At 37.8% G+C, this 13789-nt stretch overlaps 2 protein-coding genes across 10 annotated transcripts in view; one reads left to right on the top strand and one right to left on the bottom strand.

The window, feature by feature from the left end:
* The window catches only part of slco1c1 (solute carrier organic anion transporter family, member 1C1), a 30936-nt gene extending 23276 nt beyond the window's left edge, over nucleotides 1-7660 (top strand). For all 3 annotated transcript variants that reach the window (XM_084113022.1, XM_084113023.1, XM_084113024.1), the window contains 7 exons: nucleotides 226-390; nucleotides 834-1029; nucleotides 1838-2003; nucleotides 2577-2746; nucleotides 4019-4083; nucleotides 4225-4342; nucleotides 5834-7660. In XM_084113022.1, the coding sequence (XP_083969148.1) occupies nucleotides 226-390; nucleotides 834-1029; nucleotides 1838-2003; nucleotides 2577-2746; nucleotides 4019-4083; nucleotides 4225-4342; nucleotides 5834-6074 (1121 nt within the window). In that variant the 3' untranslated portion in view covers nucleotides 6075-7660. The remainder of the gene's footprint in view (nucleotides 1-225; nucleotides 391-833; nucleotides 1030-1837; nucleotides 2004-2576; nucleotides 2747-4018; nucleotides 4084-4224; nucleotides 4343-5833) is intronic.
* bcap29 (B cell receptor associated protein 29) lies at nucleotides 7223-13363 on the bottom strand. Of its 7 annotated transcripts, none has more exons than XM_084113030.1 (9): nucleotides 13163-13299; nucleotides 12543-12644; nucleotides 12355-12455; nucleotides 12119-12266; nucleotides 11902-12037; nucleotides 10010-10121; nucleotides 9821-9921; nucleotides 8959-8994; nucleotides 7223-7631 (listed from the first exon to the last, which is right to left on the bottom strand). In XM_084113030.1, exons 2-8 carry the CDS (start codon nucleotides 12632-12634, stop codon nucleotides 8959-8961), a joined length of 726 nt encoding a protein of 241 aa, XP_083969156.1. In that variant the 5' UTR covers nucleotides 12635-12644; nucleotides 13163-13299; the 3' UTR covers nucleotides 7223-7631. The 7 variants fall into 7 exon arrangements, with proteins under 7 accessions (XP_083969156.1, XP_083969157.1, XP_083969158.1 ...); XM_084113031.1 differs by having other exon boundaries at nucleotides 13167-13287; XM_084113032.1 differs by lacking the exon at nucleotides 13163-13299 and adding an exon at nucleotides 12770-12911.
* Between the last annotated feature and the right edge of the window lie 426 nt (nucleotides 13364-13789).

The following is a 13789-nucleotide window of genomic DNA, read 5'->3' as shown; positions in this document are numbered from 1 at the left end:
GTAAGTTTATACTTAAAACAAGACAAAAATATATGGCAATTTTCTAAAGTTACATTGAAAAGAAAATAAATATGCCAATGGGGTCATAAAAATAAATGTAATTCAAAGGGAACACAAGTTTTATTTTTCTGACCCCATTGGCAGATATTTGTTGTTGTCTTAAGCACAAAGTCGCTTTATGTTGATGATGATTTTTCAGTAAAAAGACTACCGCATGTTTTTCAGACTTTTTGCCAACACTGAGATCCCTTTTGGGGAACCCGGTCTACTTTTTGTATCTCTGCATCACCATCATCCAGTTCAACTCTTTGATCGGCATGGTGACATACAAACCAAAATACATCGAGCAACACTACGGACAGTCGGCGTCCAAGGCGAACTTCTTAATGGGTATGTCGTCTCCTCCTAAAGGCATCTGTGCACAGATATATTACAGTTGTGCAGCTGTGACCTCAGAGTTTAATGGTATGTTATGTTTTGATTGGATTTTATTAATGTGTGTTAAATATTAGTCTTCGGTTCTGATATCAAATCTAGAGGTTTATATAGCTCGGTTAAATCACAGTATGACATGGACCATTACTGCATATGAAAGAGAATGAAATCCAAAAATAATATCAGCACACAACGTATGCAGACACTGGAGACTGTTGTGCATTTGGGGAAACGGCATTAGCGTCTAGAAAGACAGGAGGGAAAACAAATAGGCCCGTTCAACCACAAGAAGAACCGTGTTTGAGAAGAGCTGAGCTGAATTCTATGGCTTTGCCTTTGTTTCAAATCTGACACTGGTCCTTTGATCCAGGTTTTCCTGATGCCGTCTGTTTTTTCAGGAGTTATCAACATCCCAGCTGTAGCCTTGGGAATGTTCTCGGGAGGCGTGATCATGAAGAAGTTCAAGCTGAGCATCATGGGAGCAGCCAAGTTTGCACTGGGAACGTCTCTCCTGGGCTATTTCCTGTCTCTTTTCTTCTTCGCCATGGGATGTGAGAATGCCAACGTGGCCGGCATCACCAGGTCGTACAACGGGTAGGACGAAGCTCGCAGTTTGTACTTGGGTTCAGATCTGGGGCCAGTTGCACAAAAGCATTATGTTAAGACTGTGTCTTAAGAATTAGTTACAAGTCCAGCCAACTAAGGGTTAATCAGTCTTACATTTCAGATTCAAATTACTCCAGTCTACGTTTTCATGTAAATTATTTAAAAAAAGTTATAATTAGTCTTAAAGGACAAAAATTAGATGACTTACTTGTTACCTTCTTACTTGCGACCTCGATTTTACTCCTGATGAAAGGGAATTTTCCTCTTCAGAAAAAGTAAAAATTCTCTGTTTTTTCCTGTAATAATGAAGTACAGAACAGTGCTGATCTTTTTATGTTTTTGAAAGAAGTCTCTTCTGCTCACCATGGCTGCATTTATTTGATGCAAAACAGTAAATATTTTAACAATTAAAATACCTTTCCTATTTTAATGTATTGTAAAGTGTAATTTATTCCTGTGATCAAAGCTGAATTTTCAGCATCATTACTGCAGTCTTCAGTGTCACATGACCCTTCAGAAATCATTCTGTGATGATTTGATGCTCAAGAAACATTTCTAAATATTATCAATGTAGAATACACAACATTGCTGAAAAGGTTTTTCTGATGAAAATCCATCACAGGAATTAATTACATGTTTACTGTATTTTTGATCAAAGGCTTATTGAGCTTCTTTCGAAAACATGAAGAAAAAAAATCATAATGAATCCAAACTTTTGACTGGTAGTGTATTCATTTGCAAAATGATAAAAGCTGGATGAACTAATAATAAAATGCTCCTTGTCCTTTGAATGCAGGACGGAAAGTCTTTACAAAGTGGACAGTTCTCTCCTAGCGTCCTGCAACGCGGGCTGTCAGTGTCCCGAAGCAAACTGGGACCCTGTGTGCGGCGAGAACGGGCTCACCTACGTCTCCCCCTGCCTGGCTGGATGCCGGACGTCCCACGGCTCTGGAAAGGACACGGTAAGCGCGGCCTCTGAACCGAGAGCGTGATTCGGAACAATAGCGCCTGTTTGTTGTCCCATCTCTTCAAAGAATGTGAGTGACAATGTGTTGTGTTCCCTATGCCTTGAACTCTGGTGTTCCCAGCGCTCTCTGAAGGGTGTGCACAACCTGTTTGTCTTCAGCTCAAAGGCTATATTGAATTTTCGGACCTTCTCTGAAACTTCCTTCCCTGTCTCTCTTTGAGAATGCAAACCTGGTTGGTTCTGTCTAAATATTGTGAAGTTTCATTGCATGTAAAAGGCTGGGAGACAGACTTTTCCTCCCTCCCATCCTGTGTCCAGTTCATATCTCAAGCATCTGTTATATGCAGTGTCCTTTCCTTTCAGACTAAACTAAAGCATGACGAGTCAAGCATTTATTATGCAAATGGAAAGCGTATCAATATTTTTAGATGCTGTTAAGCTTTTAACAATTTGCATCACTTATATAGGGTAAATGTGAAAAAAAGACAGTGTATATAATATAAGCATCTTCTCCGCAATTATTTTCTCCGCACGGCAATTGATAAGGTATGGTGTGTGTGTGTTTCAGGTGTTCGAGGAGTGCAGTTGTGTAGCAGGCGGGAATCAAACGGCCAGCGTTGGCCAATGCAACAACAGGGAGAGCTGCCATCGAGTCTTCCCCTACTTCCTGGCTCTGTCCGTCATCACTTCCTTTATCATCTCACTGGGCGGAACGCCGGGATACATGCTGCTCATCAGGTGAACATCTGACCATGATTCACAGCTCACTTCAGACGTGGAATAATGGAAATAAACTTCATATTAACACGCCAGTTCTCATTTCATGGCCTTTTCATTTGGCCAACATTTTTTTCATTTGGCAGACGCTTTTATCCCAAGCGCTGTCCCGGCTTTGCACACATGAAGTCTTGTGAAAGTGAACATTTGCTGAAAACAGAAAGGTCGTCCAGTCATGTGTTTGTTTTCCTCAGTTCAAGCAGATTACAGATGAAAACCGACTGCTTGTGCCGGCAGTGCTAATGTGATTTCCCCCTCATTATTCCGCGTCTTAGTCGAGGGCTGTTGGCCAGTCGAAACTGTCACTCGATTGAATGCAAAATCAGTCGAGACAAGTTTATGGTCACTCGTGAAGTTCAGTAATCAGACTTGTGTCTTAAAAGGAAAAGCTTTAGCACCGAGGACTGTCAGATTTTTCCCAAAGCTCAGTCAGCTGACGCCGCTGGAATGCTCGGCCTCCCTCGGGCTAAATTAGGTTAGCGGCAGTGTGGGGAAATAAAAATTCCTGCATGTCTGTGGCTTTTAAGGGAAGACGTGATTACTTTGGACAAAGTAATCTGCATATTGCTGTTGTGAGGTTGAAACCATTGTTCTCTTTTGTTTCGTCATAAAAGTTGTGTGAAATAAATTCAACCTACGTTGTATTTATTTTCATAATAAATGTTCCTGCTCTTTATGCATAATTCATCAGTGCATGTTATTTCAAGCAAACTTTTACTGTGGATAAAGTAGAATAGAAATCATTCTGGACTCTTTTGTTCAACATTCACTTCATTACTGTCATAAAAGTTAGGGTTCATATGAAATCAAAATCAAGCCTACTTTTATTTTATTTTATTTTATAATAAATGTTACTGGCCTAATCATTCACAACTCGCACAACTGTTATTTTAAAGATTTTTTATTATTTTGATTATTGTAATTGTATATAAATTTCTGCCACTTCGGTGCAGGCATAAAAATGGATATAACTTGTAATATTCATTGCTTAATTTTTAGCAATGCATCACTTTGCAAGCTGATTAATTAGCTGATGCTGTTCTAAATTCAAAGAATAAGTGTTTATCGAGCTATAATTATTATTATTAGCAGTCTTATATATTAGGTCCTAGCTGCAGTATCTTGTTGTTGTTGTTATATAGAGACCGATATGTCATATTTCTTGTAAGTCTGTCAAACGTGTCTTCATATTATTCTAAAAGGATAATCTATCCGTTCTTGTTTCATCAACAGATGCATCAGGCCTCAGCTGAAGTCCTTAGCTTTGGGTTTTCACACGCTGACAACACGTACTCTAGGTGAGAGACGCTTTGGTGTTTGGTGTTGCTGACATTGACGTTTCTGCTGAATCATTTTTTAGTCACAGTGGCAATGATGAAATGTTTTGAAGCAAGAGTGATGCAAATAGTATATGGTATTGAATGTTTTTCCTCCTGCAGCTGGAATTCCAGCTCCTATATACTTTGGAGCCATCATAGACACCACATGTCTGAAATGGGGTCACAAGAAATGTGGCGGAAGAGGAGCCTGTCGAATATACAACACGACTGCCTACAGGTATCGGCTGGATTCACTCATGTTTGCTGTGCTGTGCAGGGATGTAATAAGTAAAAGTAGAAATACTGCTAACTTTTTTTGGGCCGATGCAAAAGTTCTGTCAAATCTCGGAATGCAACGTAACAGGGAGGAGAGTAAAGATGGAAAGCTCCTAAAGCTTAGTTCCATATAAATTCACGGATAATTTGTTGTTTTGTCGTTAGTGAAAATCAATATTGACCTTGAATTTGAAAAAGGATCCTCATATAAGAAGCAATACTAAAATTCACAGTCAGTTCATTCGCATTCGGAGATCGACTATTTTTGACTGTCAAAATGCCGGCGGACACAGCTACTGTGAGAAATCTTTCTTTTTAGTAAACTCTTTGTACACAAACACTGTTCTCAATGCTGGAGTTCATGTGTAGAGCCTCTGGTGACACTTCCAGCAAAGTTTCATGTTGTGTCGAGCCTTCTTAGTGTTTTAAAAATAGCGATGTTGATGCTATCATAGAAGTGCCTCATTCACTCCCATTCACAAGGCAATTTGACCGAAAACGAAAATACGGTCAAACTTAAAAGTGGCGTTTCCATCCTAATTATGCTTTTAAACTAAAGTTCGCCTTGGGTAGATTAACAAAAAGACCCTAGATTGCATTTTGGCGAGAGTTACCCTTTAAAATTAAAAACGGAGCCCAAACTATTATATTCAACTGCTATTTTTCACATATAATAATTACACTCAAATAAAAACTGAAATGTTTGTTTACAACTCAGTTACGCATACGATACTTTTCATAAACACTAGTCTTCATGACAAATGTATTCAAACATACATACATATATAATTTACAATTAAAAAGCTCCTCTCTGGTATTTTTTATAGCTAACTATGACTTTAAACATTGTATAATTTTTTTCATTTCCGTAATCATGTGATGTGTAACGCAGGGATTTCTTATCGTAAATTATATGGTAATTCATAGTTTTTACTTGCAGAAACCATAAAATTGGCAGCATTTTACAGTAAAATGACATGTAATGTGATGTTAAAACATTTAGTTTTTCACCGTATATGAACTTACAGTTAACTAATGTTTTTACTGTGGCATTACAATATTTTCTTATTAAAATTTACAACAACAAAAAAATGACAGTCTAGATATATTAATATTATATCACTTTATAAACTATGTGGTTATTAGTTGTAAAATATACAGGCATCCTATAAAACTGGAAACATTGTCACTGTATTTTGACGGTGAATCTCTGGCAACCACAGCAGCCAGCTGTTGTTTTTATCACAATATAACAGGATTTTTCTTTTTTTTACAGTGTACCTTAACCAAGTTTAGTGTTTGTTTAAAATATTTTCCTCATATTTTGATGGATCAAACTTGTAGGGCCATTAAAAAGAAAAACATCCCCTCCGAACATCACTTTTAGAGATCATGTGTTCATGTCCATGTGTGTAATTGTGGTCATCTGATTGTCCTGTGTTTTATGGCTCAGGATAGCATATCTGGGCCTGACGCTGGGCTTACGGACAGCTTCCTTCTTCCTGTGTGTGCTTGGGCTGGTGGTGTTACGACGGCACGTTCAGAGGCAAGAGCACAACACGCTCGCGAACGGAGGCACGGCGGCCGCGGCCGGAGAACTACAGGCTCTCAGGAAAGAGGAAAACAACAGCTGTAACTTGGACCAATGCCCGCGAACCACAGATTACGACCCAGAACGGGAGACGCGTCTGTGACGCACAACGTACTCGCCTGCGCAGGGAGCAACAGGGCCTGTTTATACCAGTTACACTTTCTATTGGACCCATGTAAATGATGTGAAGTAAGAAAAAAATCTGTTGTTTTGATATAGTAGAATTATTTCTTGAATGTACATGCTGTTTTGGGTTAAAAAAAAAAAGAGAAAAAGAAGAATGTCTTTACTACCAAACCTGTTGGATTTAACGCAAAGATGCTTTTAGAAGTATCTTAACGTCAGACGCCCTACTAGAGGAAACGAAACATTGGATTTCCTCTCATTTAAGCCATCATCGTGCACAGGCCCTACGAGGAATAACAAGATTATACCTTGTGGGAACATGACCACGTCTGCTTGTAACTTTCTCTTCTGCCATACACACAGATAGATGCCTGAAACAGTTGACCACAACACTGTGTGCTTAATATAGGTAGGCCTTGCCATGCAGGCTAGAGGTTGAGTATGTTGGTGGATGTCAAATTGCATCTCATTTGTTTGTAACGTGCCGTTAACGAAACGCTCACCATTGTGCTTTTACATGTCACCTGACAGCAGTTCCTCCATTTTAAGAAACACTCGAGGAACGGTCCAGAACTGTGGGCTTGCAAACAGGTGTGTGATGTCATGGGTATGTAAGTAATCATCTTCATGATCGATGTTGTGCAATGTCACTGTGAGAAATGTTGTGCGTGCGTGTAAGTTGTTACGTGTGAACGGGTGCATTCCTGTGCCAAAAAAAAAAAAAAAAAACCCACAAGAAGCGCGAGAAAGAAAAGGTCAACATGGTCTATTCTCAGGTTGTTCAATCAATTGTTCCTGAAATTTGCAAATAATTATTCTTTTATATACTTGTATGAATCGTTGTCTGGTTTCCGCTGGAGAAAATCTTCCTTTGTCCACAAACAAGGAAAGGATTTTTATTTGTGACTTGTAAGGCAAATAAAACAAGTGGCATTTATTGCTTTTACGTTAGGTAGTACATAATTTTATTTGCTGATGTTTTTGTATACTTAAAAGTGAATATCCTGATAATGTGTAAAAAAAAAAAAAAAAAAGCATTTATGTGAAAGATTAGATACGTTCTTTTCAAAATAAAATGAATGATTTACAACAAAGAACGAAGAAAGATGCACAATCATCAATGACAACAGTACCGTTCTTCACTTTAATCGTCATAATACAATCACAGCAAAATGTAAACGACTCACTGAGGCACTTAAGCAGGTGATTTTGCACCCATTAGAAGAATATTACAATATTATTATTAAAAAAAAGCTATATTTGACCACATTTGACAGGAAGATACCGTTACAGCAAAGGCATAAATAATCCCCCCTTTTAAGACATTTCAAGACATTTCAAACCAAGTCAGCAATCGGCCAACCATACAATCTAGAAATAACATTTCTAATCAAAGAGTTGCATAGCAATTTCAGGTATTCTCCTAATGTTCCTGTCTCCTTTGTCGAGGAAGCGAGTGTGGAAGATGTTTGCATCATAAACAGCGCATCGACAGCATGGTTTCGAACACCCACATGGTGGGTGACTGCTTATTCTTAGTAAAAAAAAAAAATTAAAAAAAAATCACATTACATTTAGACGACAGATTTCTCTTTTTTTATGCCTCACAGCGCAGGGTAATTTTCAGTCAATAAGTCGAAATGTTTTCATTGTAAAATGTTGGTTGTTGTTCTGCGACTAGAATTGGTGAACAATGAATTCAAATATTCAGACTTGATCAAAAACAGTAAACCACAAAAAAACATGTCCAGGTCAGATTTACTCCTAAAATCAAAATTGCAAGTTACATTTTGCATGAAGAAATTGATTCTAATTACTGTAATGCATCTGGGCATTTGTTTTTATTAGATTAGATTACTGCATTACACTCAAATCAATGTATTGCATATTCTTTTACTTAACTGAAGGGAAAATGTGCTAATTGAGACATAATAAAAATGTAAATAATATCTAAATGGATTCATTTTTGCTACACAAAATATAGTTTGATTTTGTGGTGAAATATGGCCTGGACATGTTTTGTGAGATTTAATTGTTAAGCATCAATAGCACAGAAACAGCTACCTCAAATGGACTCAAAAAGCTGGATATCTCTATTGGACGGGGAAATCTTCATATGTGGCGTCTGCATTTGTTTAACAACTAACAGTGACTGAACTCAGGTGTAACTGACCTACCTCTCCAGACTCCAGAACAAACACACTAACCGCTCACTAACAGACTGTTTGCTCGGCCCAGAAATGGTCTCACTGTGACGCATTTACTACTTATTATCTGTTGTTTATGTGTATATGGTTTTATTCTTCTTAATTAAAGTTGATTTAAATGACTAACTCAGCTTGTAATGTATGTTCCACTTGCAATCTGATGCATTGTGTCGACAAACTTGTTTTTGTTGGTGATATTGCTGTAAAAATATGCTTGAAAAGCACTTCAGGAAGTGTTCCTAATATTACAGCTACTATGACTCATGAGTTTCTGGATGTTGCACGACAGCCTGGTTCAATATGCACTTTCAAATGAAACGAGGGAGAGAATCGAGCAGAGGAGAATGAGAGCAACATGAGGTAAAGCAAAGCAACATGCAAACATCAGTCTAATATGGCTTGTTCACTAAATAACCTCACTAAAACGAGTGTGCGGATACAGTTTTTTGGAGACGATCTTAAAAAACAGCGCTGCCCCGCATCAGCCAGAACATCAAAACAACAGATATGTGTATCAAAGCCAAACCGCTACTACAAATGTGTGGTGAGCAGGTAACCTGACAGGATGTGATGTCATGGGTGGTTCAGAGACCGTTTTCATGTCATGCTACCAGGTGAGTGATTATCATACAGGTTTCCATTGTGTCCACTTGCCTAGTTATCCTTTTTGTCTCCACTGTCCGGCTGATTCTAGAAAAGAGACAAAGGAAAGTTGTTAACAAGGACTTTGTATTGTTCTTGGTCGTGTCATATTCCTTAGCACAAATAACTACTTTGTCGGCATGCACACTATTTTGGTGAGACTATATAATGCCATTCATAAATGACCAGTATTTGTCTGATTTTATAAATTACTAAACTGTTAATCATTACTGTTCATTTTAATATTTTGAAGGTTGAAGCATGGAAGTATTCATACAGTATTGTTGTTTAAAACATGCAAAACAATATAGATTTAAAATATCTGCCAATAATACTTTGCATTTTTATCTTAGCATCAAGACTCTGTTATAGTTTGTCAATATTTTGAATGATTGTTTTTATATTTTGTTTTCATTTTAATTGTAAAGTTTTAGTAATTTTATTGTGTTTTTGACATTATTACTTTTTTAATATTCATTTTTAAGGTTATTTTAGTACTTCTAGAAGTACATGAAAATGAGAATGTTGCATTGGCAACTAGCAGTTAATGTTTACGTCAAGTAATGAATACTTGGTTGCAATTTATTCTAAGAAGTCCGTGTTACAGTGTAATTATACATTTAGGTACTGAGTGATATTAATTATCAATGTGTTCTTATAGGGTTTGGAATAGGGGTTGGTTTAGGGTTAGTTGCATGTAATTATGCATAACTTACTGGTACTTCTAACATTACGTATCAAGGACACCGTAAAATAAAGTGTTAGTAACTAAATCCATATATTTATGGTTTTAGTTAATGTTTGCTTGTATAATATCATTTATTTATGGTTTTAGTTAATGTTTGCTTGTCTAATATCATCCGGTTGGTCTTACCTGAAGCTCCTGGTGCTCCTGAAGGAGACGGTCGTACTCTTTGGTTAGTCCTTCAGTTTGTTTCTTCATGGCATCTAAATCCGACTTGGACTTTTTCAGAGCTACAGAAAAGCAAACAGCTGTAACTGACAGAGCTGCTGATTGTAAGTGTAATCCAGGATCAGTGTTGAGTGTAAGGCCTGTGCTCACCATCTGTGCTGCTCTTCAGCTCCTCTGTCAGTCTCTGCACCTCTTTCTTCAGGAGTTTGTTCTCTTCTGTATCTTGTTTCTTCCCTCCTTCTCCTTTAGGGTCCACCAGTGCCTGAGGAAGACAACGGTTTGTCCTTCTGTTACTCAAGGGTCTTTTAGAAGGATCTGTCAAGACCCAAACGCCACACACATTGATTTAATTCCTCCTCATGAGCATGAATAAACACTGAGGGACTGCTACAAAAAGCAGATGTCCAAGTCCAGGGTCTTACAGATACTGTAAAAAGAAATTCCAGGACTTTCTAGCACTACTTTTTTGGTTTTCAAGGACTACAATCAGAGATTGCACTTATCAAACAATATCTTTAGTATTTTTTTAAAACTCAACTTACAGATATATAAGGTTCTCAAAATACAACTTGCAACGTATTTAAAAATACAAAGTTTATAATGGTTATTGCTCAAATAATATTAAAATATAATAACATAAACAATATTTTATATTATAAAGTTTGGCGAACTTCGTATCAAGAAAAGCTCTGATGGGGGTTTATCAGACAGGCTGCAGTGTTAATTTTGCGTGAAAAGATTGTATTTGTAAATTTCATATATTGTGTTTAAATAAGTCAAGCACTTTTCAAGTACCTCTTTGTAAATATGTCTGTTTTCCAGGACTCTCAAACTCTCAAAGTACTTTAAGCACCTTATACTAACCCTGAAATTTACCCCTAAATCAACAGAAAAATAGGCATTCTCTTTTGCAAAAAGAAAATAAGAACATGTTTGCATTACTTTCAAATTCTTCATTGAAAATTATTTCTGTCCTCTGATTTTGAGCTGAAATGGATCCAATTTTTGGGGGTCAAAATCTAAGGTACCATTCACTCCTATTATAAAGCTGGGCAGAGACAGGATATTTTTAATATAACTCTTGATTGTGTTTGGCAGAAAGAAGAAAGTCAGATACACCTATGGCTTGAGGGTGAGTAAATTATGGGATCATTTTAATTTTTGGGTGAACTATCCCTTTAATGTTAATGTATTTGACTAAAGCGTACTGACTTTGTTCATGCAGGGTATAACAATTTCCCAAGTGTTAATAAATTGGTGTTTATTACACTCGTGGTGTTCTCAGATAAAACGACCGGCCTACAGAAATTGCTTTTTAATCTCTCGTTATGCGTTTTGGTCGATTGGATCACAAGTAGACGAGGGAGACGTATTCCCTTTTACACCTGGTGTTTTAATCCATCTCTTTTGTCCACTTCTGTCCTGATTTCTTCATGTATGGGCTTTTTCAGATCTTTCGATCTAATAAATGAAATAAGCTCACGGAATTTACATGTGAACACGACCGGAGACGACGGGAAAACATTCGGAGATAATCAGCTTTAGTTTCTGCCTTGACAGACACAAGACCAGCCGAACGCTGCGAGTGTGTGTTAGAAATCAGGAATGGTGAGAGAACATTGTGCTTGGTGTGTTTTTCCTCTTCAAACCAAACTTAGGTCTTCCGCCGACAAAGTTTAAATCCCGTCTGGCTAGAGCTCTTCCCATAATGTTCCCGCATTAGATCAGTAGGCGGAGAGTAGGCGGTCTTCTGAGGCTGTTTGACCACATGAGCGTTTACACTACGAAAGCAGTCCAGTCATGCGTTTTCGACAAGCTCTGAATGTGGTCGAAAGTGGACAAGCTCAAAACGTTTTAGACCCCGTTTACACCAGTATTTAGTGTTGTCCGCTTGTGATCGGATTGTGATACTAGGTTTAAACAGGGCCGGAGGTGCATAAGCTCAGATCAATGAGGCCTACGATCAATCAGTTTCACACAGTATTTGGTGCTAATATAGCATAATCAGACTGGGAACACAAAATGAGGTAAAGGCTTTTAACCTGTTTGAGCATCTCATTGTCCTCCATGTATTTCTTGGCAGCTTTGTTGGCGCTTTCAGCCTGAGTCTGCAGAGCAGCACTGGTGCCGAGGGCCCCGGCCAACTGGTTAATCAGAGTGATGACTCTCCTCATGACACTGCGAGAAAGAGCACCAATATAAGGTCAATATCACAAGACAAGCTGCCAGCGGTCGATGTCATATGTGTAAATCGCATACAGCCACAGGAAGAGCGAGAAGCCAGAGATGTAGAGGTTCCTCTGGGCTCGGAAGAGCTTCATGTGCATGTGGTCAAACATGTTGGGGTGCAGTTTGGCGTCTTTGCCCTGGTCGGCGTTCGAGTACTTCCTCACCTCACGCAGGGCGTCTGCAGCAGATTACAGCACAGATGGATTAATCTGGGGCATTTCTAATCTCACTTTAAGAAATGGCATTAAAAACAGAACATGACATACCAAGAAAGAGAACAATGAGGATTACTATCATGGTGAGAAAGCCTTTGTTCCAGAACTGGGAAAGACGGTTCCAGATGCTCCATTTGAAGATCCTCTGCCATCTGCAAACGTGGACATCAGTAAGAGCAAGTGGACAACGGCAAACATACAAATGGATTAGATGGGCTCGTTGCTCTGGGATATTTTACCTTTGCGGAGAGACGAAAGGTAGACAGAAGATGACAAGAACACCAATCTCCACATACAGGAAGGAAGCAACCGCAGTCCACTGCAACGTCATTTTGTTTCAGCTGCATGACAAAAAAAGTAATAAAGAAATTTAAAAAGTATTTTATTTATACATACATGCATGTAAGTTTAGAAAATGCTGTACCAGATTATCAACAACTGAAAAAACAAATGCTTAATTCCTTACTAATCAAGGCTGTTATTAATCTCAGTTAATCTGCTTATGGCATTATGCTCGGATCAAAGGTCTTGTTCAATGACATTCCTCCTGCCTCTTCTACTTCTCACTTTGACACTGTGTTTGACTCAATACCAGGAAGCATATACGCCTTTAACACACAGTCACAAAACATTATAGATAATAATACTATCTCAATATAGTGCAGTTAGTAGACCGCACTGCAGATTATATAATTATGTATATGTAGTTCAAATGCTTAAGTGTTATAATGCATATTAAATGTAAATATACGATCGAACAGGAAATGAACATTCAGCAAGATTCAAAACTCAAAAGCAGATAAAAAGAAAACATGCCACCAGCCACAGGAGCAGAAAGGCGAACTGTTTTGCATCTCACCTACGTATATAAAGAAAATCTTCAAGGAAATTTCAGACGAACGACACAATTCATGAAAACTAACCTAACTACGAACAAACACAGCAGCACTGCTGTCTCACTCGAGTGACGTCATTAGAGCGCGCGCTTTGCATCGTGCACGAGCACCAGCTCTTGTCGATCCATAGACAGTAAAAGAAGTGTCGATCACGTCTTCTTCTTCTTCTTAAGGTTTTATTGGCGGTTGACAAGCAACAAAATGGTGTATTACCGCCACCAACTGGTATGGAGTGTGGATCAAAATGACATTTTATATCCTCTCATACAAATTATTTATTCTAAGATACTGAAAAATAAAACTATAACATTCATTTCCAGATTTATTTTGTAAAATATCCCCTAGTATAAATTGCATTTTTCTGTCGATCATGTCATGGGAAAGTTCATGATTAAACAGACAAGCATTACGCATATAATCGAATATAAATGTTTATTAACAAAAAAAAAAAGATTATAATATAATGTTTATAATTACTAAGAAAATACAGAAATGGTCAAAAAGAACAGAAAACAATCATGCATGGGGAAATGATGATGAATAACAATAATGAAAGCTTCTCAGTGAATAATAAAAACTTATTTTGTGAT

The sequence above is a fragment of the Abramis brama genome (genome assembly GCF_963993115.1).
Source record: "Abramis brama genome assembly, chromosome: 4".
NCBI lineage: Eukaryota > Metazoa > Chordata > Actinopteri > Cypriniformes > Leuciscidae > Abramis > Abramis brama.
This window is presented reverse-complemented; position numbering and strand designations above follow the sequence as displayed.

Bases quoted from the DNA above. Each gene is read 5' to 3' on its own strand.
- bcap29 (XM_084113026.1), bottom strand. From the start codon at position 12,634: ATGACGTTGCAGTGGACTGCGGTTGCTTCCTTCCTGTATGTGGAGATT. The intron at 12,267-12,354 runs GTATGTCATGTT...AATCTGCTGCAG, and splicing joins CCTCATTGTTCTCTTTCTTG to ACGCCCTGCGTGAGGTGAGG. The intron at 10,122-11,901 runs GTTAAAAGCCTT...TGTCTTCCTCAG, and splicing joins ACAATGAGATGCTCAAACAG to GCACTGGTGGACCCTAAAGG.